The 26,539-nt window shown below is 36.6% G+C and overlaps 1 protein-coding gene across 5 annotated transcripts in view; it reads right to left on the bottom strand.

Moving 5' to 3' along the window:
* Nucleotides 1-594: 594 nt before the first annotated feature.
* GLIS3 (GLIS family zinc finger 3) overlaps nt 595-26,539 on the bottom strand; it is a 149,438-nt gene continuing 123,493 nt past the window's right edge. For all 5 annotated transcript variants that reach the window (XM_032213229.1, XM_032213228.1, XM_032213225.1 and 2 more), the window contains 5 exons: nt 23,802-23,943; nt 16,446-16,593; nt 12,347-12,492; nt 4,130-4,312; nt 595-2,737 (listed from right to left, as the gene is read on the bottom strand). In XM_032213229.1, the coding sequence (XP_032069120.1) occupies nt 2,613-2,737; nt 4,130-4,312; nt 12,347-12,492; nt 16,446-16,593; nt 23,802-23,943 (744 nt within the window). In that variant the 3' untranslated portion in view covers nt 595-2,612. The remainder of the gene's footprint in view (nt 2,738-4,129; nt 4,313-12,346; nt 12,493-16,445; nt 16,594-23,801; nt 23,944-26,539) is intronic.

Below are 26,539 nucleotides of genomic sequence, written 5' to 3'. Positions count from 1 at the left end.
ATGGCCACCCAAATGAAGCCTTGCTAAGGGTTCCTGGATGGGATTAGATTGTTGGGAGGTGGGAGAGGATCGGATCTTTTTGGACAGGATTTTTGGGTTTGCCACTTTCGGTGCCAACGAAAAATGGTTGCGCAAGGGACAAAGGTGGATAGAAAGGGGGGAATAGGCTCTCTACTAAAACCTGAATGTCCATACATCCCAGTTCTCCATTTTTCTGAGTGGTAAAAGAGTTCTTAAAGAATGGAAGTCCTATTTTCAGTGGCATTTAATGCAAGTATAAGTATTTCTTTTCAATAAAAGCAAAACGCTCCTGGCTTTTCTTAACAGATTGCATGCAGCTTGCATTGTTAAGCTACCAAGAACAGTCTTTGGGGACTACAGAGTGCTTTTCAAAAAATAAAACCAAGATATAAAAAAAATATGAGAATGACATCTTTATTTTTAATTTTTAAGCTTTAAGCCTAAATCTAAAGATTTATCTATGCAGTCTAATGCTATCTATCTATCTATCTATCTATCTATCTATCTATCTATCTATCTATCTATCTATCTATCTATCTATCTCAGGGGTGTCAAACTCAAGGCCCGCGGGTTGGATCTGGCCCTTGGGGTGCTTAGATCTGGTCCACGGGAAGGCCCTGGAGGCAATGAAGGACTGGCCCACAGTACCTCAATACTCATTTTCAATCCTCCTCCTATGTGAGCTGCTGCAAGGATCTACAGGCAATTTCTCATGAAACCTGGCTACGGATAAATGGGATTATGTACGAATTGGGAGAAGAGAGCCTGAACTCCATCCTCCAAACAGAGGGTTTTGGCACTGTTAATGCAAGCTTTTATAGAAATGATTCAGCCTCTTCATTACTAGATACAAAATCTTTTTAACCTGCAGAAGAATGCAATAAAGTGCAATCAAGATCTGATTCAGCAAGGGGATTTCAGCAACACAGATTTTTTTGCTAGAATAGAATAAATGTACTTTGCTTTTATACTAGTAGTGGATATTTTAAAATGTGGCTACACTGTACCAATAATTTTACAAAGCATCTTAAATGTAAATATAATTCAGTATCAGGATTTTGGAAGCTTGAATGATGTTTTTAGAAATTTTCTACTTATTCTTACTATAGTTTATGTAAAACAATTCCTTTGGCTGATATCTTCACAGATATTTTTTCTTTAGCAATAACAGCTCTATGCACAGTGAGAAAATTTTCAAATGAGTTGGCCACAATATGACTAAACAAGCCATAGGTAAACAATGAACAAAGAAGGGTGATGTTTGAATTCTATGTCTCTGTATCTATGATAAAAGACCATACCTTGAAAGGCAAATCCACATTTTACTTTCCAAACAATTTATAACCATTCAAAACCAACACAAAAGCCTTTGCAATAGAGTTAATACCTGATGTGCTAACTGTTTTAAGCAAAAAGGACAGAAAGTAGGAAAAAAACTGATTTATATCAGATTTATATACTAGCATACAGTATGTGCAATATTAATGTGGGAAAAATAAACCTTTAAAATACATGATGAATAAAGTACAAAATATCTCTCACTGATGTACAAAATTTCTGAAAAAATGTAACTATGTGTGACCTCAAAGATCTGAAATGACATGCTAGGCTGATATGTTTTTGATCAGAACTTCAAATTTGGGAGAAGATATTTAATTATTTTCTTCTTTTTCAGTGGAAATCCTCAGTTTCCTCCCAATTTCTGTTCCTGTATTTGGTTCTCCACTTGAGTGGTAAAATTAGAATAGCAGATAAGAAAGATATAATCAGTTTCAGTGGGAGGACTGATAGAGAGGGGAGAACTGGCTTTCCTCTCGCTGCAACACAGTACTAATTCAGATCACTGCTCTTATCTTTCTCACATGCATATCAAACATTGTGAAAGTTATCAAAATGGCATTAATTATTTGCTAGCATTAATGGAGAATATCTATTCTAAGTCTGTATATCTGTGTTTTAAAATTTTCTATGGAGAATTCATCACATAAAATATAAACATTAAATTATAATGCATATAAATCCAGTAGAATAAATTCTCTTCAGGTATGCATGGCTAAAAAAAATCACCAGCGCACCTCTTTAAGCTAACAGTTAATACTGGATGCTGAAAAGAAACTCAAATTGTACTATTGTCACCAACATCGTATCACAAAAAAATGCATTCCCTTTTCACCCTCCATCCTGTGAGATTACGTGCTTAGATTTCAAAGCACTGCAAAACAGGTTCTTTATTTTAGAAATCTGCTTTTGTGAGAAGTTCATTGTTGTTGACCATTTTTTAGAATTCCTCCAAGAGAGTTTAAAAAATTCCAACAATTCATTGGAAAATATACTAAGCAGTGCAGTAATCATTTTCTTTTGGAAACGGTTATGCAACAGAAAAGGCCAAATTAAAAGCAATTGCTCACATTTGGCAAATACATGTCACCCAACATCTTGCAACACCTTATATTAGCTGCAGCTGTGAAGTTGGGATCTTTCCGGTGATGTTTTCTTTATTTCTTGAGCAAGTAGTTTCAGAGACCAACAGAAGATGATCTATAATAGGCTGAATGGTTGAGATGATACGCAGAGCTGTAGTCTGTGCTTCCTCAGCCTTCCATATAAAGTGAAGACAGTTGACTAGGACAACGATCCACAGCATTTATATGGAGGAAACTTGCATCTTCCATCCCATTGCGCAATGAATCGCCAAAGGCCATTGGAAAATCATAAACTGGAGAAAAATGAAGATATTTGGGCATTAGTCAAACTTAACTTGAAAAACTGAGCTATTTTAGACAGAAAAAAATGGCAACAAGCAATTCCTTGGGGGATTCCTTGGGCATATTTGGAGATTAGTGTGTGTTAGGGGAGAAAAGGATATTAAGAGAAGAAATACTATGGCAGAACTAAGAATGCTGAAGGAGGAAAAGTGTTTTGTCAGAAATTGAAACAGGGATAGGACAGAGGATTGAGGAACACATGAAGCCTCTGCTTTTTGTTTCTCTGCTCTAACTTCAACGGATGTTTACTTTTTTCTGTACCTGCTCCTTCTCTGTTTAGCAAATTGGAGATACAGTATAAGTGTTAAAATTTCCCACATGTCCCTGTGAGCCTATGAAATCTTGAAAATACAAGGCAAGGTTATTATTAAAGTTAATATATATTTATGTTTCATCATTAATAGATAAAACTGTGAAGAGAAAATGGCAAGTGACAGTGATAGAGAGTGACTCTAGAAGGCTATGCATTCAGAATACTCTGCCCTGAACTGAATGTGTGATCTTAAGAAAGCTACTCTCTATCAACCTCAATTAGTGCATCTATAGTAGTGACAAAACCAATTTATTTTACAGAGGTTAAGACATAAGAATAAACATTAGAAATATTAAATGTAAATACAGAATCAAGGCAGTTATTAATATGTAGAATTTTTCAATTTCAATCATTTATTTCATAAATATCCCTTGATGTTTGATAGTAACTGAGTCAATTCATAAATATTATGCATTTGGGAGAAATCTTAAAATATGGAGGCTGTCTTTAGTCTGTTGGATCCTTTTTAAAAACCAGAAGAGAAGTTACTAGCTGCTGCGATGTAATGAAAGTGCAAATAGAAATTTTTATCTAGCTCCCTCTTATTTATTTTCCATCATACTGTTTACAGTTAACACAGGAACCTGGTTTAGAGTCTATAAGGCTTCAAACATCTTGAGTGTCAGTTTGCTAGTTATAAAGTTCTCACAGGGTGATATCGACTTATCATAGCAAATGATGTAATGTTCATAGTTTATAATATAAACTATGATCTATTGAGTGTAAGGAATTATTTCATTGGAGATATAAATGATAAGATATAAATATGGAAATAAAGCAATATTCCACAAGTTAGAATAATGTGAGAATGGATTTTGTTCTCAACTAAAATTGAACCAAACTTCCAACGATGACGGTTCTGGAGCTGGGTAGTTGTATATCTTGTTACGACCGGAGTTTCAAATTGGAAAAAAAGTCAATTTGCAGTTGGATCTCACCTGCCTCGAGGAATTGTTTATGAAGCCATTAATGTATAAAAGAACATGTACTTATTTTAAATAATAGTATCACAATATTATAATTGTCATACCTGTAATACCAGAATGTGCTGAAAATGCTTTATGGAAAACATCAAAACCTGCCTGACCCATAGATGTTGGTACCAAACAATCTTCAAAAGGAGGGACCATGTTACAAGCTCCAATGTGTTGTATATTTCTCTGATTGTCAGTATAATGGGGGGAGCAGAAAGTCTGTAGTTGCCCATAAACTCCTAAAAATAAGGTAACAAAGCTTAAATAATGCATTTCTATTCAAACCAATTTATTCATTTGACTTTACATTTTCAAGCACAGTATTCCATGCTATTTGTAAATATTTGCTAAGACCTAATTCATAGCAATTAATTATCTTGCTATTTTCATGAGAATTGTACATAAAAATAACTCACATTAATTTTACATCTAATTTAATCTTTGTAAGTTAATCTTTTCCTTATTATCAGGTGGCAAGGGCTAAAATATGGCATGTTCTAAGGAAAGCAATAGAATTTGGCTACTTCAGCACAGCTTCTTTTATGTTCTTCTAATTCCAACACCGTTCTGTGAAATGAAATAATACTAATTGATTGCGTTCCAGTCAATTAACCAGATTTACAGGAAAAAACAAATTTAGCACAAGGTTGGACTTCGGTGTCTCAAGTTTCTGAAGAAACTGCTGAGCAAAGAGAATATATTTAGTGTTATTCTTAATAACTTTTCTGAACATGAATAAAATATACCTCTGGGATGTGCAAATACTGTATGAGTGTCCTTAAAATACTAAAAATATGACTGTAATATTGATAATCTTAAATATACTTGAAAAATGGCAATTCAGAAAGAATGTCTCACTAAGTATAATCACACATTCATAATTTACATTACTATTTAGGGGAACTGCTCAATTACTTATTTTAAAAAACCTTTGGTGATGCTGTTTAAATATATCTTACTACCAGATCATTTGGGGTTCTAGAAAAGTATTGTGAAAAGGCATAATTTGGGGCTGAGTCTGGGCCATTCTCAGCTTAGCTCATAGTCAACCATCTTCAGGCACCACTATGACTCAGTTGTAAACTTGAACAATGTGGTTACTATTTGTTGGAACAGTCTAGTAAACTCGTGTTTCATAGACCTTTATTTAGTAGACTTCAGATTTCACAGGGAAAAATACCTGGACCTGAAGATTGCTTGGGAAAGGAGAACAGTTAAGGACTTGGTTTATTAACCCCTTCCCCTAAACATTACTTTGTATCATGGCTGTCCTTTTTCATGCTTTCCTGATAATAGTTACAGAAGTTTCTATTATCTTGATATCTTCTCTTAAAGAATCTACTGCATGGAAATGTCAGTGGACAACAAAATCAGGTCACAGAAGAGGGAAAAATGAATGGAAGTGAATGACAGCACAAAGATTCAGAAAGCAGCAACTAGTAAGACAAGCAACCTGTAAAACTAGGAGCATATAACTGAGGCCTCATCTGTTACTTCATAGCAACCTTCTGAAGACAAGGTAATTTATGCATTTTGTCAGAATTAATGCCCCTCTAATACTGAATTAAACTTCCAGCAGGTTTCCACTTGCTTTTTTCAGAAGAGGTTGAACATCTGAAAGTCACTTCTCAATAACGCTTCACATCCTCATTAAAGAAATCAATGTTTTATGGAATTTACCTTATTTAGGGAACTGACATCATTACTATACAGTATTAGATAAGATAGAAGTCCATTTGCGTTTTTTAAATAATCACCCATTTAAACTCATCCTTGTAAAGAAATTATTTCATGCCATTATTTTACCTGCTTTGCAAGGCAAAACCCAGTTGCAGGCATTAGTGATGCTACAAGTAAACTCTGTCACAAAAATCTAAACAAAACTTTATTTCATTTTTTAAGGTGGAAAAATAGGCTCTTCCCCAAAGTTCTGCAGTAAAAAATGAATGATTTTCAGATTGAAAAGAAAACATACATGCAGTCTCTCTCTCTCTCCCCTGTGTGTGTGTATGTGTGTGTGTGTGTGTGAGAGAGAGAGAGGGCGGGAGACAGACAGACAGACAGACAGAGGGGGAGAGACAGAAGGAAGGAAAAATGAATGAGAGATTCTAATCAACATACTGCCTCTCATACAACATAACACTGGATCTAGTGGAGTTATTCTTTCATTTAACCCTTGAGGATGTTATTAGGGAGAAGAATTGACAGGCAAAAATGGACTCACTCTATTCTTTTGTCAATAACAAAATAGTCAAATTTGAAGGAACTCAAAACTTGTAACACCAAGCAATTTTATTGAAACTTATTTCTAAGCTATCTTCTGCTGCAGAGCACTTTGGGAACGTTGTACTGAAAAGTTTTGCACAGATAAAAGACCAAATGAAAATGTTTAAAATACTTGGGAACAATCAGTACAGGTTTCCATTTGCCAATATAAGCTTTAGATGCCATGTGATGCAAGAATAATGTGGATATATTAAGTGTACAAGCAAATATCCTTAACAAACCAGAAAAAAAATTCCTTAAGTAATGTGCCATATCAAGTGAATAAGAGCTCAGGTGAGAAATAAATATTATACCAGCTGGGAAATTTTTGGTCTTGCTGCTGCAGTGGAATAGAAGGGAAACAGCAGATTCTCTTGACTTCTAGTATTGTGAAAATGATCACATTACTAGAGATGCAATGTCTCCTGAACTGTTCTCACTTTGAATTCTGAAAAAAACAGCCACATTCTGAGAAGGTGGAACAATTGGTTTGGTCTGTATTTCATAGAATAGAATAGAATTCTTTATTGTCCAAGTGTGATTGGACACATAAGTAATTTGTCTTTGGTGCATATGCTCTCAGAGTACAGAAAAAGACAAGATACATTCATCAAGAATCATAAGGTACAACACTTAATGATAGTCATAGGGTACAAATAAGCAATCAGAAAACAATCAATACTAACATCAATTGTAAGGATACAAGCAACAAAGTTACTGCAGTCATAAGTGGGAGGAGATGGGTGATAGGAATGATGTGGAGACATAATAATAGCAATGCAGCAGCCTTAGTGAATGGTTTGGCAGTGGTGAGGGAATCAATTGTTTAGCAGAGTGATGGCGTTTGGGGAAAACTGTTCTTGTGTCTAGTTGTCTTGGTGTGCAGTGCTCTATAGTGTGGTTTTGAGGGTAGGAGTTGAAACCATTTATGTCTAGGATGCGAGGGATCTGTAAATATTTGCACAACTGTCTTTTTGACTCTTGCAGTGCACAGGTTCTCAATGGAAGGCAGGTTGCCAGTAATTTTTTTCCTGCAGTTCTGATTATCCTCTGAAGTCTATGTCTATCTTGTTGTATGCTTACCAGTCGTGGGTTGCAGGCGGTATGCCCCAGTACGGGCGTACCGGTGCCTGCTGTGAGTACTGGGTACCATTCCAGTACGGTGCTCTGGAGGGCCCACCCACCTGCCGTCTTTACCTGTATTTGAGCTCTTTGGCGCTTCCGCGCACATGCACAGAGTGCACTGTGCCTGTGCAACACTCCGCCGAGCAGCTTAAGCATCACGGATTGTTGCAGGAGGTAAGGACACATGCGTGCTACGCGCGTGCATGTTGTAGACGCTGGGCCCCGTTGCACCGTACCAGTTGCACCGGGATCCGGAACCCACCACTGATGCTTACCTAAGTCACACTTCTCAGTCTAAAGACAAGCCAGAATTCAAGTATAGGCTGTTCTACACTTCCTGATTATTGTAATTCAAAATGCCTAAAACCATGTGTGCAGAAAAACATATTGTATAAAAACATGTTTGGAAATATGGAGCTATCAATGAAACTTAACACAATATGTGCATCAGAAAAAATGTATAGGAAAATGTAAAAAAAAAGAATTACAAACAAAGGCAGAAATAGATAGGTTAAGTTAAGATCCAGAAATTGGGAATCTGATCAAGTTAAATTTTATGTTTTTCAAATTCCAGTTAGGTATCACCAATGAGTAGAGCAGCTGACAATAAGTCATAAAAGACATCCAGAAATGCACTTGCAACCCTTGCGGGGGGCATCTCTCATGGGCATACCAAGGGGACCCCATCATTGCCCAAGCTGTGTTCTGGGCCAACTGAAGCTTCTGAATGGTTGTCATGGACAGCTTCATGTGCAGCCCATTGTAGCAGTTGAGTGTTGAGGAGACTGGAGCATAAGGGGCTTCTACTTCAGGAAGGGGCATACCAAATGGAGCTGTGCAAATTCCCCCTTGGCTATAACTGATACCTGCTCTGTCAGAAGGAGTTGTGAGTACAAAAGGACCCTCAGATTCCTCACCACTCTTAAATGGGGAAGTGCTGTACAAGAATATAGATAGAAAATCCTCAGTTCCAAGATAACCTGATTTCCACAAATAGGATTGAGTCAGATTTAGTTCCTCCCCATCTAGGCTCCACATAGCTTTGGGAAAAGACTCAACAGGCTCATTTGGCAGAGGTTCAATTTCAGAGTTTAATAATTTTCCTGATTTTGGGGCCATTGTTTAAGATGCAGTTGGCTTCCACAACTTTGACCAAAATATAATCTCCCTGAGAAACATTTTTCATGTTTTGCAAATTACTTAAAGTTTGACTAAGGTCATTTCCTCCATGGTGATATACCTGATTCTAGCATTACATAGCCATTAATGCTTCATATATTGGTACAAAGTTATCTTGACCTTAGATGCATATTTTGATATGGAAATCAAACTCTCAAAATATTGGCAACAATGTGGGATATACATTTAACAAATACCTAACTTATCCTTCCATGTGTTTGATTACTCTTGTATCATGTTCTTTTAGCACATATACAAGTAGTACATTTCAGTATTTAGCAATAGGCACATTAATGAGAGAGAGGGAGAGGGAGGGAGAGGGAGGGAGAAAGAGAGAGAGAGACAGAGGGAGACACACACACACAGAGAGAGAGAGAGAGAGAGAGAGAAAGAGAGAGAACACAAAAAGGTACAAAAGCATCCGTATTATTTTTATTATTTATATTACCCAATCCCCATATTTTGGCTAATGATATATTCTTTTTTAAAATCTGGGATATTGTCTCTCTCTGTGTTATGCATTATGATGACTAAAATATTGTGTTTTAAACACTTTAGAGTTTATTTAGCTTTTAAAAAAATATTTTACAAAAGCTGTAGAATATTCAGCAATTGGATACATGATTATTCACCATTATTTTCTAAAGTGTTTACTTCTTCAGAAACTAGGTATCATTAATGAAAGTTACTCTACTCCAAATGCAATCCCGTGATGTTTACTCAGAATCAACTTCAAGGAAGCTTATTAGTTGGAAGTAGGAGTCTTCTATACTAAGAAAAATGTTGACCTAACAAAAGCAGAGCAAGCAAACAGTGAAGCAGCCTAATATTTCTGGGAGAGTACAACTCAAATCTGAGGAATCTAATTTTAGTACCTATTATATTATTCTAGCAAACCTATGTTAAACAAGGTGGGGAATTTGTGAAAAGTATAGCATCTGGAATTCATTTCAACTCCTTTGCCAGCCATACCAATGCAAGGAGTCTGTCATTTCTTCTGTGGAACTGTGTTTTGTCTGTACGTGCATGTGCATAATATGCACACTGGGAAGCCCAGGACAGGCTGCCTGTGACCCACAGAAGGGCTGCTATTAAGGGGTCCTCTTCTGTTCCGCTTTGGAGCGTTATGCTGCTGACAGACAGATGGAGTCCTGACCCTCTTTACATAATTTTCATACATTTCTTTGGGTTGGAAAGAATAAAAAGCATATTAACCTTTTTCTTGCTTCAATTATCCTACGTACCCACTTCTAATAATAAAATAATTGCATTCAAATGTCAGCCGCTGCAATTGGTGTCTGATTTCATAAAAGAAATTTCACAGAGGATAGAAAAACGAAGACATTCAAGGGATATGCAAGAGAACTGTAATTTTGGATTTGTTCAGGAAGAAGAAATGCACCCTTGATTTAAGCAGATCATTTTGTAATGATTAGCCATGAAAGGATATTTCTTCACTGTCTAGACAGAAGTTTACTATAGGCGAAATCTATCTAGAAGCAGAGAACTCCCCTCTTTTTTGGGGTGGGGGAAGACTGGAGATAGAGAAAACAATTTGCCAATTTGAAAGAAAGGAGTCTGGGAAGAGAAAAGTCCAGCTAATTCTGTAAATAGGGGTAGAAAATGCATTGTTTTAAGAAACACAAATTCTCACTCACTTATACACATACATACACACACAGAGAGAGAGAAATTCAGCAAGACCAGCAAAATCAGAAGAGACCAGCAAGATTCTTTGTCTTTTTTAGGCCATAAAGCTTTGTTTAGTTGAAAATATTTGTTTGGAAAAGTTATTGGGGAAATTCTAACCCCTGATCCCAGATACATTTATATTTCCTTCTGAAACTCTCAGGTGAAAGGAAAAGGCAGCATATATTCATCTCCAGTATACTGAAGTCTTGGGGCAATACCAAAGGTGGATTTAAGGAAGGAAGTTTCCCTTGAAAACTTAAATATGTTGATCATTTTCATTCCTTCTAAAATCTCTCCTTCTCTGACTAACTGACTAACTTCAGTAACTAACCCTATTTTTTCTAGAAAATTCCTTTCTTGGAAAACTTCATCATTATTGCTTTTTCCTAGGGACATTCCAAGGGAATTCCCAGGATCTGAACTGGCTTGACAGAACAAAACCAACATGTAATGCAAATTGGTGTTGTTTTTTTTAGTGAGTGTCTTATCTCCCAACACATTTGTGTTTCAGAAGACTATATTCCATGACATTAGGATGAGTTGGCTTTACTCAGTTTGATTTCCATTTTTAAACAATGAGCTTCTTCCTTTCTTCACCCTGAGAATGAAATTGCATTAGCTTGCCATGCCACCTATCACATTGTATATGATAAAATCAAATCTGAACTGGAGAACGCTTTCAAGTTTCATTAGCATTAGCACTTAGACTCATATACTGCTTCATAATGTTTTTGCAGTCCTTTCTAAGCAGTTTACAGAGTTAGCATATTGGCCCCAACAATCTGAGTGTTTTTACCCACCTCGGAAGGATAGAAGGCTGAGTCAACCTTGAGCTAGTGAGATTTGAACTGCCGAACTGCAGCTAGCAGTCAGCTGAAGCTGTAGGCTGCACTCTAACCACTGCATCACCTCGGTTTCATTCTAGTTGGGTAACTATTTATGCTCCAATTCAGAAAAAATTCCCTTATCTAGAGACTTCAATGTGTACTGCTTCAACATTCACTCCACATTTAACACGTAGACCACTCTTTCTCACCACACTGCACAAACATGCATTCTTTTTATAGTTTTAGTGAAACACCTGTGTAAATTTAAAGACTAGCCTGACCTCACTGTGAATAAATCAGTGTTTCAAGTACTTAAGACTATTTCCCACACTTCCTGATTAAAGATTAGTAATGAAGATTGACCTCTTTCAGTGAATATGTTCAGGGCTTAAGTTCTTTTCTCTTCCAGAGAAGGCAAGAGGAGATGTTTCATTTGTTCTTTGCTGTCACTTGTAAGAAAACTCTTGGAGTGCAAACACATAATCACAGGGAAGATACCGTCAGAGCTACAAGAAAGTGGCAGCTCCCCACAATCATGTGATCAAAATTCAGGCTTTGGCATCCGGCTTGCATTTACAATGGTCACAGTGTCCCAGGGCCATATCGCCATTTGTGACCTTCTCAGCTGGCTTCTAATAGGCAAACTCAATGGGGGAAGCCAGATTTCCTCAGCAACTGCACAATTCACTTGAGAACTGCAGTGATTTGCTTTAAAAACCATGGCAAAAAAGGTTGTAAAATTGGGCGAGTCTCCCTTAACAACCGCTTTGCTTAGCAAAAGGAAATTCTGATCTCAATGGCGGTCGTAATTCGAGGACTGCCTGTACTCCAAAAGAAGACAAGCTCAGCCTACAAGAAAAGGAAAGAGAAAGGCTGATCTCACCCTCTCCCTCCAAAAGAAAAGTTCATTCTTCAAAAAAGTTTAATGTTTCCAACCTTTCCAAAAGAAAAAGCCCAGGAGAAAAAAAATGAAGTCTTCCAGAAGTTGTTTTTTTTTACCCTTCACTTAATTTTGTTGGTTGTTGGGGCTTTTTTGTATTGGTTGCAATGCATCTGGAGCATTCAGAGGCCTACAGCGATTCCTTTGACATCTTATACCTTGTGGCACTGCAGGGAAGGAACCACTTTTCATTTTATCTCCTCACTAGGAATAACAGAAGGTATGAAGGTAGCTTTCTGTCTTACCTTGGATTTGGATGCTGTTTGGCTGGAAAGAAGGATTGCTCAGCGAACCATTTGTCTTTAAATGCACTTCGCCAAATTGCTGGGTGGCTGAAGGCTGTGATGTTCTTTTCTGCATGAAAGGATGGGGAGGAAGAATTCTCCCAGGGCTTATACAAAAGGGGGGGGGAGAGAAAAGGTACAGAAGCTGAAAACCTGAGATATTAAGAAAGAATACACTACGAACAGTAGTTAGATGTCTTGCTCAAAAGGTAATATTTATTTAAAGTATTTAATATATTCTCCCAGGGTCACAGTGTGGAAAAATTATTTTTAAAAGTTCTTAAATATTATAATACAGTACCTCAGAGAAAGGAAACTAAGATCTTTCATTCTATTTAATAAAGGAAATTGTATTTTACAAGGTGTGTGTTTACCAAGGTTGGATATCTACCTTCTCCTCCAAATATTACATGGTGGAATTGATTGGCCCCATGGGAAAATTCTGAGAAGGAAGAGAAAGTCACACCATTTTCGGTAGAGTAGAGCACAAGGGGAAATGGAGGCTGTGAAGCTTTCCCTATAAACCAATGTTGGTTTTGCAAACATGGCTGAGATGAGTGAAATCCTCAGGGAAAACTCATATATTTCTTCACTGCCAGGAGTAGAGAAATGTCATGTCCTTGGTTTTGATCTTCACCTAGCTTTAGAATCTACATTTTGCCTTCCAGTGCTTTGAACAAGAAGCTAAGATTTCAATTAGCTTGTACAGTTCACATACATTTTAGCTGCATTCATACAATCATTTGTTAGCTGTGAGGGATCCGGATACTGCAGATAGATTGCTTTCTTGTCTAAACCTAGAACTTCTTTTTAGTCTAATAGCTGAACAGTTTCTTTTAAGTTGTTTTATTTTTCTTTTGCAAAATTTACCTGTGTTCATGAAGAATAGCTGCAACTGTCACCCAGTAACAGGCAAAACAAAATCTTCTAGAAACTATTGTGCAGTTAGATCTTTTAATCTAAGAAAGCCTTCCAACTGATTGTAGTGCATTTTGTATTGCCAGACAGGTCTCCTTTCTCACAGACTTTAGTGGATTTCTTTTAATGATTTATGAATTGCTTCATGAATTCCTGGGTTACTCCAGTTGGTGACTATAGCATTTACTTATATTGCCTCTCACAAAAGAGATACTTGGCCTTATTTCAACCAAGATCTCTGCCTAAATAAATCACAGTGCTACTGAGGGAACAGCAAATTAAATTTTGCATATAACAATCAATAACAACCTATAACCTCTAGGAAATTGCCACCTGAAATTGTGTCTATGTCCTACAGTACAGCATATTTTGAAGTACAATTTGTCATTTTAAAAGAGTGGTTCTGACTTCAAAGGATGAGATCCTCATATATTGTTCATTTTTTCATTCCCCAAAGTCTGGCTATGTAGTTGGCAATACCATTATTTTATGAATTCTTTACACTTTGGTGGCATGACATATAGGTGGTTTAGAATTGAATGCAGGGTATCCCAGGCAGCCTATATATCTGCTTGACACTAAGGTTATTAGTCTTTGCCATAGTTTTAAGATACCTAGAAAAAGAATAAAACAACTAAATGGATGACAAGATATGCCCAAGTTTTTAACAAGATTACATCATTTTACCATTTTGTTAATATTCCTCAAATTAACTCTGCCAAATCAGTCCCAACAATCTGCATGATGTATCCCCTCCATGGGTGGTTTTCAGCCAGCATTACTGCTGGTTTGCTCGTGCACACGCATCGCACCCACGCATGCACAGTTCAATGGAAATTGTTCTGCGCATGCACAGAACTAAAAAAAAAGATGGCGGTGGCAACCGGGGAACCACTTTGGGGTGTGGCCAGTCTGGGTTGATGCTGATTTTGCGACCCAGGCTGGCATACTACTACCAGTTCGGCCGAACTGGTAGGAACCCACTTCTGATTGCCTCACATTTTATATCATCAAATAAAGACTTTTGTCCCATAAAAGTTATCAAGTGTTGCAAATCTTTACTGTAATGTAGAAACAGCCATATATGTTTTAAGCCTCACTTAATTGCTTTCAAGACAATAGTATCTGGTTATATTATTCTGATTCTTTGAAAAAAGTAGGGTTAAGGTTAGTTCACATTAGCTGCTAATTGAAAACAGAATAATAATGCAAAGAAAATCTTATCAGGTTGAGAAACCTTTGTCAGAATTTTCAGAAGCTTGTTCATATGTTTTGGCACACATTTGACTTCCTTCCTTCCTTCCTTCCTCCCTCCCTCCCTCCCTCCCTCCCTCCCTCCCTCCCTCCCTCCCCTTCCTCAGCACTTATGTCTTTAGCACTAAGTGTATTTCTTTGTAACAAAATGTTATGATTCCATAATTGTAGTATTATATAATAATCTCTGTATTATGATGAAGACTTGGGCTTATCAGTTTTATTATCAACGAAGAATAGATAATAATTGTTTTCCTTACAGCATCCATCCACTTCAATTCTATTTGACAGCATTTTCCTCTCCGCCCAATTTACTCCCTAAAAATCAAAAAGTGTCAAAAGGAGCAGGTATTTATTGCCCAAACCTAGAAATGAAAAAAATTGATCCTTTTTAATTTTGTTTGTTACCTTCAAGATGGTGTGTGAGCGTGCACTATGGCAAAAAATTTCAGAAATCTCCATTTTTGTTTCAACATCTATCTTGAAAATTGTTTTTCTTTTCCCAGAAGCCCTCCTTTTTGTTAGGCATTTCTGGCAACTATAGTAGTGCAAAAATGACTCTACTTTGTGTTTTCAAGGCTGAAAACCTTATCGTCTGTTTGCTTCTGATTCTGTTACAAAAGGAATTAATCTTCTGTGCGTATCCAAGTGGAACAATCATAGAATGTCCCCACTCCCCTCTAAGAAGACTTCCCTCTCTCTTCTTGAATCTTGTCCACATGAAACGTAATACTTTTGAAGCTTAATTTTATGTGATCGAGAAGATATATTATTGGATTTTTCTCATATGTTACTTTTCAATGAAAACGGTGGCACAAGAGAGGAAGAGTTTAAATATTTTCCCAACACCACTCGCTAATTAAACATTTATGGCTGGCTGCTGTTCTATGACAGAATAAACAATTAAAATTGTTTCCCAACTCTGGGACAACCAACAACTTTGGAAAGAAAAATTGGTCAGAATAAAAGGCACGGGAGGGAAAAGGCTCAATGCATCTTCAATAGTTGGTAAATTTTCTTAAAGATATTGCTTTCCATTGTTTATTTCTTTTACATTTTGGGTGACCTGAATATTACATAACATAGCAATCAAAACAGCATTATTATTATTATTTTCCTAATAAAACCTTTCTTTTTATTAGAACTATTTATCAGTTTGTACTTAGTGAAGGTTTATTTACAATAAAGTTTTAACTCTCTTCCTTGTGTCACATAAGAGAAATGGCAATGCAGTACCTTGGACTTTTTGCATTTGTACATGTTACATTAAAACCTAGTTCAATGTTAATCTGAGAAGATGCTTAATTTTAGCTTGATTTTTAGTTGATCTTGTCCTCTCTGTAAAATTTGAAATGTTTTTCTCCAAACTTGTAATTCGTAACAGCTCTTGTAATACATTCCTTCTGCCGAGTGAGTGTTCCCTCCTTATTTTCTATTGCAAACATAAATTGTCAAATATTTGAACATAAAAGGATAGGACTGCTACATGTAACATGTAAGACATTGAATATTGTATTAAGAGACTAGGAAATGCTGCAGAGGCCCATCTTGTGGACTCACATTGCAAAAAGTCCTTTCTATCTCGTCCTTGGTTTTATAAAATCATTCCATTAGTACCAACAGTCAGTACCAACAGAAAATTATTTTGGAATATATAATACTGACAATACCCCAGGAAGATTTTTCTTTTAAGAAATATTTGATACCTGAGGATTTCTTACCTTTGAATTTCACTAGGAAATTGGCTATAAACTCTTCAAGTAGACTCCAATTGCTTTCTATCTTTGAAACCTTGAGATGATAATCCTTAGGCAATTTCCTCTATTCAAAATGATCAGATGCAAGAAGTGGAGGGAGGGGGGCTGGATGGTAGGGAAAATGGCCTTACCTCTCTGTTCCTGAATCCGCTGTTGATGGGTTGTGAGGGCTCTCGTGAATACTGGGCCTTGGTGAAGAGAGGCTCGCAGCATGCGAGGGGGGTTCATTGCCTACAGAAATTCCACTTTGGTTTGAATGAATGCTGGAGAACATGGTAGCTGTAACCGTGCAAAAGTATTCACAGTTAATATGAAAGGCACATTTAGATTTGTCATTCAATTGTGCATGATTTTGATTTTCAAAAGTAATTCCAGAAACATAGTGAGCTTCCTTTATATACATTCTATGTAAACACAGCCTAGAGAACCATTTAAATGGGATGCTTTAAAAAAAATTTTTTTTTAAATTAGATGCACATTAAAACATTGGACACAGTGTAACTGTCCTGGCAATGTCTTTGCCATACATACTAAAATATAAAGTTAAATATCATAACCACCATGCTTATTTACAATTGGTCTATTCAGTATTTAGAAATATAAAGATATCATACTTCCATCCATGTTGCTTTGTTCTTGTCTTATACATTTTCACTGTTATAATTTCATACATAATTCTAATCTCCATTCTATAAATCTTAGTCATTGCTTATTTTGGGTCTCTCCTTTTTTGTTCCAACCATAGATAAAATTTATCCCAGATCTTGTAATATTCTGATTCGTCTTTGTTCTTCAATTCCCATGTCAATTTATCCATTACAGCACAAATCAGAATTTTCCTAATTACTTTCTCTTCTTGTGGAATTTCCATGTTTTTTCCAGTTTTGGGCAAAGACCGTAATAATATGTATTATTAAGTAGATTACTCCCTTGTTATATTTAGCATTTATCATTCCCAAAATAAATAGTTCTGGTTTAAATTCTATTTCCTCTTCGGTTAACTCTTATCAGCCACTTTTGAATTTTCCACCAATATTCTTTTGCTTTTTGGCATGACCACCACATATGGTAGTATGTTCCTGATTCATAATCACATTCCCAACAATTTGGCGCTAAATTTCTAAACATTTTGGCTATTCTCGAAGGTGGGAGATGCCACCTATAATAAAACATTTTATGTAAGTTTTCTTTATACGGTATTGCCAATGTTATTTTCCTATTCCTTTCCCATATGCTTTTATCTGGACTCCTTTTTTTAAAAAGTCTTTAATATAATTTTTAAAAAGGAAAACAAACATATTAAGCATGAAAAGAAAAGAAAAAAACACATTATAACTAGAAGAAATGCAATGCATATAAGAGCCGTGGTAGTGCAGTGTTTAGAATGCAGTACTGCAAGCTACTTCTTCTGACTGCCGGCTGCCGGCAGTTCAAGTCTCACCAGCTCAAAGTTGACTCAGCCTTCCATCTATATATGTTTTCATAGATTTTCACAGGTGTAGGTATGCTGGTCTTGGCGTATTTGGGTCTTTTCCCGTGTAAGATTGAGAGTAACTTGGTGACATTTCGACGAGGTCCCACTCGCCATCTTCAGGCTGGTGCCTTCAACTTTGTGCTTGTGCGAGCAAAGCATGATCGGAGCTGCCGTCTTTCTATAAATAATGGGGGGGGAGGGCTGGCTTTGTTGCTGTAAACAGGTTGGTTGGCTGTGTTGTTACATCTTGATTAGTTGATGGAGTTGATGTATGCAGATTAGTCGGCTGTTTCGTAACATCTTGTGTGGCTGAGGTACTAGCTGTGTGCCCATTAGTCTTTTGTGTTGTAACGACCGGGGTAATGGGCTGTGTGATGACATCCTGAGCTCTAGTGTAGTGATATCCTGAGTCCTGTGCTGCATCATCCTGGGAGGTTGGCTGTGTTGTAACATCCTGAGCCTTTGCGTTGTAACCTCCTGAGTTCTGTGATGTAATGTCCTTAGCAGATGGCTGTGTAACATCCCGGGCTTTGGTTTGGCTCCGAGTTTGCAGTCTGGCCATGTGTTCATGGCATGTGTCAGTTTGCTTTGTGTGGGGGTAAGAGGGGAGTGCAGTAGTTGGGGATGCCGCCATGGTTTGGCTTCTGCATGGTGGTTGGATTTCATCTATGGGATGGGTTTGGGTTTGAGTGTGGTGAGGGTGATTGGTGGTGGCACCCTGTGTTGTTCTGGGTCTGGTGTCGGTTTTCGTGGCTGGGACTCGCTTCTTGACTAGGGCTAGTTTCCAGATGTCTGGTAGGCGGGAGGTATCGTCACGTTTATTCATGTTGTGGGGGTGTTTCTCTATTTCGATGGCTTCCATAATTATTCTCTTGTTGAAGTGTTCAGTTTGGGAGATTAATTTGGTTCCTTCAAAATCAATTTCATGTCCTGTTGCTTTAAGGTGCTGGAAAAGGGAGGAAGTTTTTTCTTCTTTTCTGACTGTGTTCTTGTGTTCTGCGATGCATGCATTTATTCTCCTATTAATTTGTACAATGTATGTGGCTGGGCAGATTTTGCATGGTATTTCATAGACTCCTTGGTTTTCTAGCTGGATCTTGTCTTTGGGGTTTCTTAAGATGTTGGCTATTTTTTGGTCAGTGCCGAAGGCTGTCTTGATATTGTGTTTATGGAGAATTTTGCTGATTTTATTTATGGTGCCTTTGATGTAAGGGAGGAGGGTGATGCTGTTGTCCTGTTCTGTGTCTCGGTTCTTGGGGGGGTGTCTCCTTTTGGATTAGGTTAGTAATTGTGTTTCTTTGGAATCCATTGGAAATTAATACGCTTGTGAGTGTGTGTAATTCAGTTTTCAGGTGGTCTTTGTCAGCTAGGCATTTGCTTCTGGAGATGAGGGTCTTGGCTACAGAGTTGATCTGTGCAGAGTGATGATGGGATTGTGTATTTTTCAGTTAGATGGTGTGTCCTAGGGAGCCATTGGTTTTTTTGTAGATTAGGATGTCCAGAAAGGGAAGTTGGTTGTTAGCTTCTATTTCCATAGTAAATTGTATTTTGGGGTGTAGGCTGTTGAAATATGTGAGGACGTTTCTCCCTAGTAACACCCTTTCATCTTGGCTAAAATTGCCACTTTTATTTGGATTCCAGTCTTAGGTAAGACTTAATAGCCTAAAATCTTATCTAGGATTCCATAATTCAAGTTCATAATTCTACCAACATGTATTCTCTAAAACTATCAAAGAAGCAAATATTGGAAGGATGCGCTGATTTCTGCCTAATGACAACCCCCATACAAATGCAGAATTAGAAAAAAAAACATAGCTTTATCCACAAATTAACATATTTGTAAATGAGTTGTCATATCATAACAGGAATCCAGAGGCATAATTTGAATAGCTGCTTAAATCATAAAATTATAAAGTCACTATGCTAAAGTTTTATAAATTTAGTGTTGAAGAAATGGACTGACAGAAGAATTACATGTTAAAATGGAACATGGAATTCATGTTGGGCAGAAGAAGACTTCACTCCTAGGGTGTGGATTAAAACTTATTATTTCACTTAGTTTTAAAGGGTAAAGTTTATATATTCTAATAAAGGGATGTCAGTATCAAAATGCACAAATGCACCCAATCTCACTAATCACACACAAAAAGCATAAAAACTCAAGATATATACAGAAAACAGTCCTTCCTGTTCCCCGTTTTTGTCCTCCTTCGAAGCCTTATGGCCTTTATCCATGGCAGTTTCCACGCACTTCATTCTGATCCTTATATCCTGTTGGTCATCACAATACCTACCCCCCCTCCCAATTCCTCAGTCAGCCTAAGAAGTGATGAAAATGTCTTTCCCTGGTCCCCAGTTCTCTTTAAAAGCTCCCTCTTTCCCTGGTCCCCAGTTCTCTTTAAAAGCTCCCTCAGTGTCTGAGAGTCATTTTTTCAATAATTAAATAAAAATTGTTCAAGTGCGTCTTTCAGGAACAAGAGAGGCACTATGATATTAACTCTCGGGATAACAAATTGCTGGAAACTGGTATTACAAACCACTATGAAAACGTAAGATAAATTTTGATTTCCCCATACATCCATTGCTTATTAAATATTATTAAAACAAGAAGTCATTTTAACTGGTGGAAAAATTTAATCATTACTGTCACTTGAACAGCACAACATTGTAATCAAACACTCCAGCAAGGAGTGGTTAAAAGAATAATGTAGAATAATAGTAATGGACATGCTGACAGCACTAATATGAATGAAGGAAATTAATTGTTTTTTATGTTTGCCCATAAAGACATGGGAAATTTTTCTTTTGTTACTGGAATGTGACTGGTGCCAGTTAGGATGCCGAGGCTATTTTGATATGATTTTGCATGAAATAATTATTGCCACTATTTTGGTAAAGAGATATGTTTAGTATATCTAATCTAGCTAGTTTTACTATGTCATGGCAAAGGACCATAAATTGATGCACTGAAATGCTGGAACAAGCCAAAGGTTCATTTAGAGTCCAACATTGTGTTTCCAATAACAGCCAGCTAAAAAGTATGAAGTCAACATTCCTTCTTTGTAATTTATCTCCTAGCAACTAGCATTATAGGCAAGCTGATGCTGAAGCAGGGCTGTAGGTTGCCCAATTTTGTCACCATTACTAATATTAATTAATAAGGAGATCTGGAACACATTTTTGCTTTGTGCATTCAGTTGCACCAGCTTCCAGAATAGTTTATTTCACTCTAGAATAGAACAGTCTATTATGTTTTGAATTTCTTTTACCTACCCGACCAGCCTATCAGCATTTCATGGCTTCTGAGCATACTTTCTTAAAGATTTATTTCTAAAAGAACCTTCACAGCTTTAGAGTTCCCTGAGACTGCAGATAGAGTACTGTTATTGGAGTGGGGTTATGTACAGACACACACCCCCCAATTAGATCCCCACCGGATTAGATGAAATCCTCCACCAGAAAATTCCCTAAGAACTGAAAAGAAACACCCATGGGAAAATACCCCTGTCTTTCCCATTTCTTTTAAACTGTTCATTGCTGACCGCTGGTAACACCTATTGCAGCAGAGGCCTTGTCGTCATTCATAAGATACATTGTTTCAATGACAAATGAAGGTGGAGATACAATGTATCCAGTGACCTCAAAAGCTGGAGAAAGGCTTTAATAAACTCAAAATGCCGGGATTGCTCAAAGCGGTAGGATCGCAGGAGATTGATCACAGAAAGCAAACCAGATTAAAAGGCATGAGAGTGTAACACTTATGGCCCAAACTTCCTACATCCAAAGAGGACAGTGATTATGCACCCCAGGAAAATCTTTAAGATAACTAGGAAGATATTTCCCTTTGTTCCTCAGTCATAAAATCAAATCTCATGTTCACATTTCCTTCACAAACATAGCACAAAGGACTCAACGTCTTACAAAAATCTCACTGATGTACCAGTGAATTGCCAGCTTCCCCAAAAATGAACTCCTGTTATTGTTTTTGGAATAAAAAGAACAGCTCGCCTTGCATCTTTTCCTGGCTCAGAAGAAAAAGGACCCAGGGAAATTCTCCCAACAGTTATAATGTTTAAATATTTAAGGAATGATACTTATGCTTCAACTTCAGAAAAAGGAAAGAGATATAGGCTGGTTTTTTCCCATGAACCGTGTGAAGAAATATATTGTTTTATCTAGTCTTAACCACTTGTGGTTGCGGATTGTGCCAAGAAGAGAACAAAAGAGATGTTCAAAAAAGGTAAGATCAAAATCCCCCAAACCATGGGGTTAGATCCTCAAGGGTAGAATCATTTTTATAATTAACACACAATTATTTGATTTTAAGGATTTGTTATTTATCTTCCTTAATTTTAACATGTAATAAATGCAAACTCATACATAACACAATATACTAAAAGGAGGCTCTGTCAAAATGTCATAGAAAGATATATTAGAGTAATACCTTTCATTAAGAAAGAAAAACAAGACATTCATAGATTTTTTTATTTTTGAAAGATTTCCATGTAAATTAATTGGCTGCCTGGTTCAATTTTTTAAAATAATCTTATATTTTAATGTTATGACACTTATTGTAATTTGGTTCTATCAAACCAATATCCTTGGAAAATCTTTTCATTTAAGTTGTGCTGTTTTCTTCCCAAGTAATTAAATATTTCCCATAACAGCTACGTATTTCCTTCTTTCCTTGATTCATATAGTGAATCTTTATTTCTAGATTAGGAGTTACTGAAATATCTACCTCAAAAACCTATAGCCTGATTAATCAGACAGAAACAATATTAAAGTACAGTATTTCTGTTCTGTATACCATGAAATAAACATGCCATGTGATAATGTGTAGCAATGAATAAATGTCTTAGGGATTCCATTCAACTAAACAGCGAAACATAATAGCTTGTATTTAAGTTAGGAATTAAATTGATTGTCCAAGGGTACAATCAAATAAACTCCTAGTGCCACCAATCAAGAAGCATTATGTAGCAAATGCAAATTTCCCCTCATAATAGGTTTATTTAGGGGAAAAAACCATGGAAATATGGGCAGAAAGGAAGAGTTAAAAATGGAAAACAATGTTTCCTGGCTCCCCTGAATATTTCATTAATTGCATGGTGTACTTAAGCAATAAATGCTTTACTTGGAAGCATCCTCAAAAGCTTGTGAATAAAATATAATGATTTTATCCTGGAGCAGTAATTATTGAGAATATTTTGTCAATAATATCAAAATGTTATATTCTAGAATAAAATTGTTTTAAAATAACAGATTTTTTTTAAAAAATTCAAAAACAAAGAAAATGGGCTATTGGTGTAAAAATCACATAAAACTTGAAGCAAATCCATTAAATGACTATTAGGATTTTTTTTAAAGTAGGAAATGTTTTATAAAGATTCTGTATTTTGCAATAAACTTAAATCTCCAAGAGATATTATTGTTTATCAAGTATATACCCAATGAAATTTTCTAAAGATTTAGGGCGTCCATCAAGCTAGAGTATAGTTAAGCATTTTGAGGAAATGATTAGCTGGGCTAAAAAGGCAACTTTCTTTCCCTTCCCCCCCCCCCCATTACACAGGGAAGGATAAATCTATATTAGGCTTGCAGCAATAGATACCTGATACATCCTTTCTTGCCAGAGGAGGGTTGCTAAATTTTTTAACTACTGGTTTGGGTGCGCTCCTGCGTGAGATGCTTCTGTGCATGCACAGAAGCGATCAGGGGGATGGGCGGAGCCTCCTGCCACCGCTACTACCAGTTCAGCCAAACTGGCAGCAACCCACCTCTGTTTGTTGCTCACAATTTGCTCTTTTTTTCTGGAAGAGATTTTTCAAATAATGTCATCAAATTTCTTTGAATTATTTTGCCTATTACCATATTTCCATGTATTATTGTTTTTAAAACTCAACGACAACAAATAAACACAATTACACCATATCCGATATTTTAGAAATCTTGTTTGACATCTCTGAAACCAAATTGTAAGAAATAAAAATAAAATCAAAGACTACGATACCTGGGTAAAGGTCATGGATATGTCCCGGTGATTGTTGGACAGTGCTGACAGAAACATCTTGGGGAGATGAAGCGACTTGAATAGGCTGGATAGTCAGGCAGTCATTGAGAATGTCTTGATCAAGTTCTGTAGTGGCACGCAACTGAAAGCAAAGCAGAAGATCAGGCCAGAACTTTACCTGGATCACAAGATGGCCTGCTAGCATTTTAAAAAAAATGGATTTATTTCCAGAGCTGCAGCCAAGAGGAAGAGAGGCTAGAAGTTTGTCTTTTACTGTGTCATATCTTAAGACTTATAAAGCTAAGAATCCCCCTTTTACAGCCAATAATACAGAGTTTAAACCTAGAAACTTGATTACCTATCATATATACTAAAAGTCCAAAAAATTTACCTTTTAAAACTATTTTAATTTTGTGAATATAGAATTAAGGGTTTGTATTGTGACTGAATAACAGTGGCTGGTAGCCAGCTGCCAGTTCAGTTTATCCTAACCTCAAATATAATTCTTCAGTATTTTCTCCTATAAAGCTTTATGTTATATCTAGGGCAGTGGTTCTGAACCTTTTTTTGCCCATGCCCCACTTAAGCATCTCTAAAATCCTGATGACCTCCCCCCCCCCGCCGTGACATATAATTCTTACTTTACTCAAAAAGTGAACTCTACTCACGCAGAGGAAGTCTAAAAGGCCATTAACTTGGTTTAAACAATGTTCAAATTGCACCCTATTAAAAATCAAATTGCCCCCCTATGGGGCATGGTCCCACGTTGGGAACCACTGATCTAGGGTATATCTTCCCTAGAACTTTCTATAATTTTGGAGAATAAGCAAAGAAAAACAGAATTATTAACACTTGTTAAACATTAAAATAATTCTTTATACTTGGGATTTTGTCTAAAATTATACTAAGTAGCTATTTTTAAAAAGTAAAAAAATATAAAGGATTTTTTGGGGGAAACAGTTCTCATTTATCTCCATCCTGCATCTCAGAATAAGATGTTTCTTATACTGTAACCATGAATTCCATTTTCACCAGCCATTTTCATCACTTTCATGCATATGTATTTTTGAGGTCAAAGCTACATATTCTTTTTATTCAAATTCTCAGTTTATATTGTGCAGTTAATTTTAATTACTATGAGATATTGTTCAAAAGGGTAGCTTTTCTAAAAAATGTTCAAGGCTATATTATTTAACCTACATATTTATTCAACAGGGTTTTGTTTATACTTAAGTTTACCAGCAATTTATCAATTTTATATACTATGAAGGTGACTCTATCTTCCAGAGGCATTAGAAATATTTCGGTGACGGAGGGAAGAGAAAGAGGGAGGGGAAAGTAGTGTGATATTTTGTAGAAGCCTGATAGAGAATCCTTTAAAATAATGACCCGAACTTAAGCAGAAAATAAGTTTCTTAATATACTGTGAAAATAAAAAGTATTCATTTCTTAGCATTTGAAAGACAGCCTAAACTCTAACAATAAGATAGGTTGAACACCTAAACATAGTGACTGAATCTTCAGGTCCTCATGATCTATAGACTACAATGGGACAATAGGGCAACTTTAAAGACTCAAAAGAGCCACAAAGATTCTAAACGGAAAAAACCCCTTCCCATTCCATTCTGGAGCCGACTGGAAGTCTGGTTTTCCCACCATAGTGTCTCCTCCTAACACGGCATGCTTTTTCCTCTACCTGTCCTAACCAAAAGCCCTATCAATTGTGGAGCTGACGGAAAACCTACACTTTGCTATAGTCTCCTCCTGGCATGCCCTGCTTCCCCCACCCCCAAACCAGAAGCTCCTCTCAAAATTGTGGTGCTGACTGGTGACAGGGAGCCACAGCAGAGGGCTGAAAGAGCCACATGTGGCTCCAGAGCCTTGGGTTGCTGACCCCTGCAATAGGGTATAAGTAGAGGGTCAAGGATTTATCCTTGTCTCTTCTTGGTTTATAACTCAGCCTACTCTTTGTTTAAGAAATAGTTAATCTAAGTTCACTTCCTTCTGTCTTTTCTTCCCAAATGCTGGTTTCAACCCTCGGTAATAGTCATATGCACACAACGATACTTCAACCTTCAGCAAAATTATGATTGTATCAGAAGTAATCATCAATTGAGTTAAGGTCCAGATAAATGTGCAGAGGATTAGAATCGATTTAATTTTTGCTTTAGATAGGACTCTTATTTTAACAGAATACATTCTATATCTGGAAACAAGAGCACTTCCCAGGAACAAAGTATCCTAGAAAACAAGGCGCCATCTAACTAATTTATTTTATTTTTTTCTTGACAGTTCTTCTAATTTTTATAAGCTCTCAGAACAATGAATGGAAATTCAATTCCCATCATTTTCTCATTTCATATTTGATTGGATAATCATCCATGATTTAGTAAAGCGAGTAGATGTAATTAGACAGGAACAACGGCCTTAAATTCCTCAATTTTTGGTTGATTATACTTGAATGGAAAAACAGCTTTAAGTTGGTGTGAAGCACGAACAAACTTCCCAACACAAAAGCTATTAAAACTTTTCTTTTCATGTTTCTTATCACTTATCATAGATTTGTTTGCCTTATGGAGACTCAAAATAATCTTTATTGTTCAGTAGAAATCAGATATCACTAAAATATGCTTCTCAATACATTTAGCCAAGAGAAAAATACTTGGTATTTGTTCATTCTTGCAGATAACCTTGTTATAAAAGCATGCTAGAAGGAATCATAGTGCATTTATTACTTC

Source organism: Thamnophis elegans, chromosome 3 (assembly GCF_009769535.1).
Source record: "Thamnophis elegans isolate rThaEle1 chromosome 3, rThaEle1.pri, whole genome shotgun sequence".
NCBI classification, from domain to species: Eukaryota; Metazoa; Chordata; class Lepidosauria; order Squamata; family Colubridae; genus Thamnophis; species Thamnophis elegans.
The sequence above is the reverse complement of the archived record's forward strand: the minus strand, read 5'-3'. Positions and strand labels throughout refer to the sequence as shown.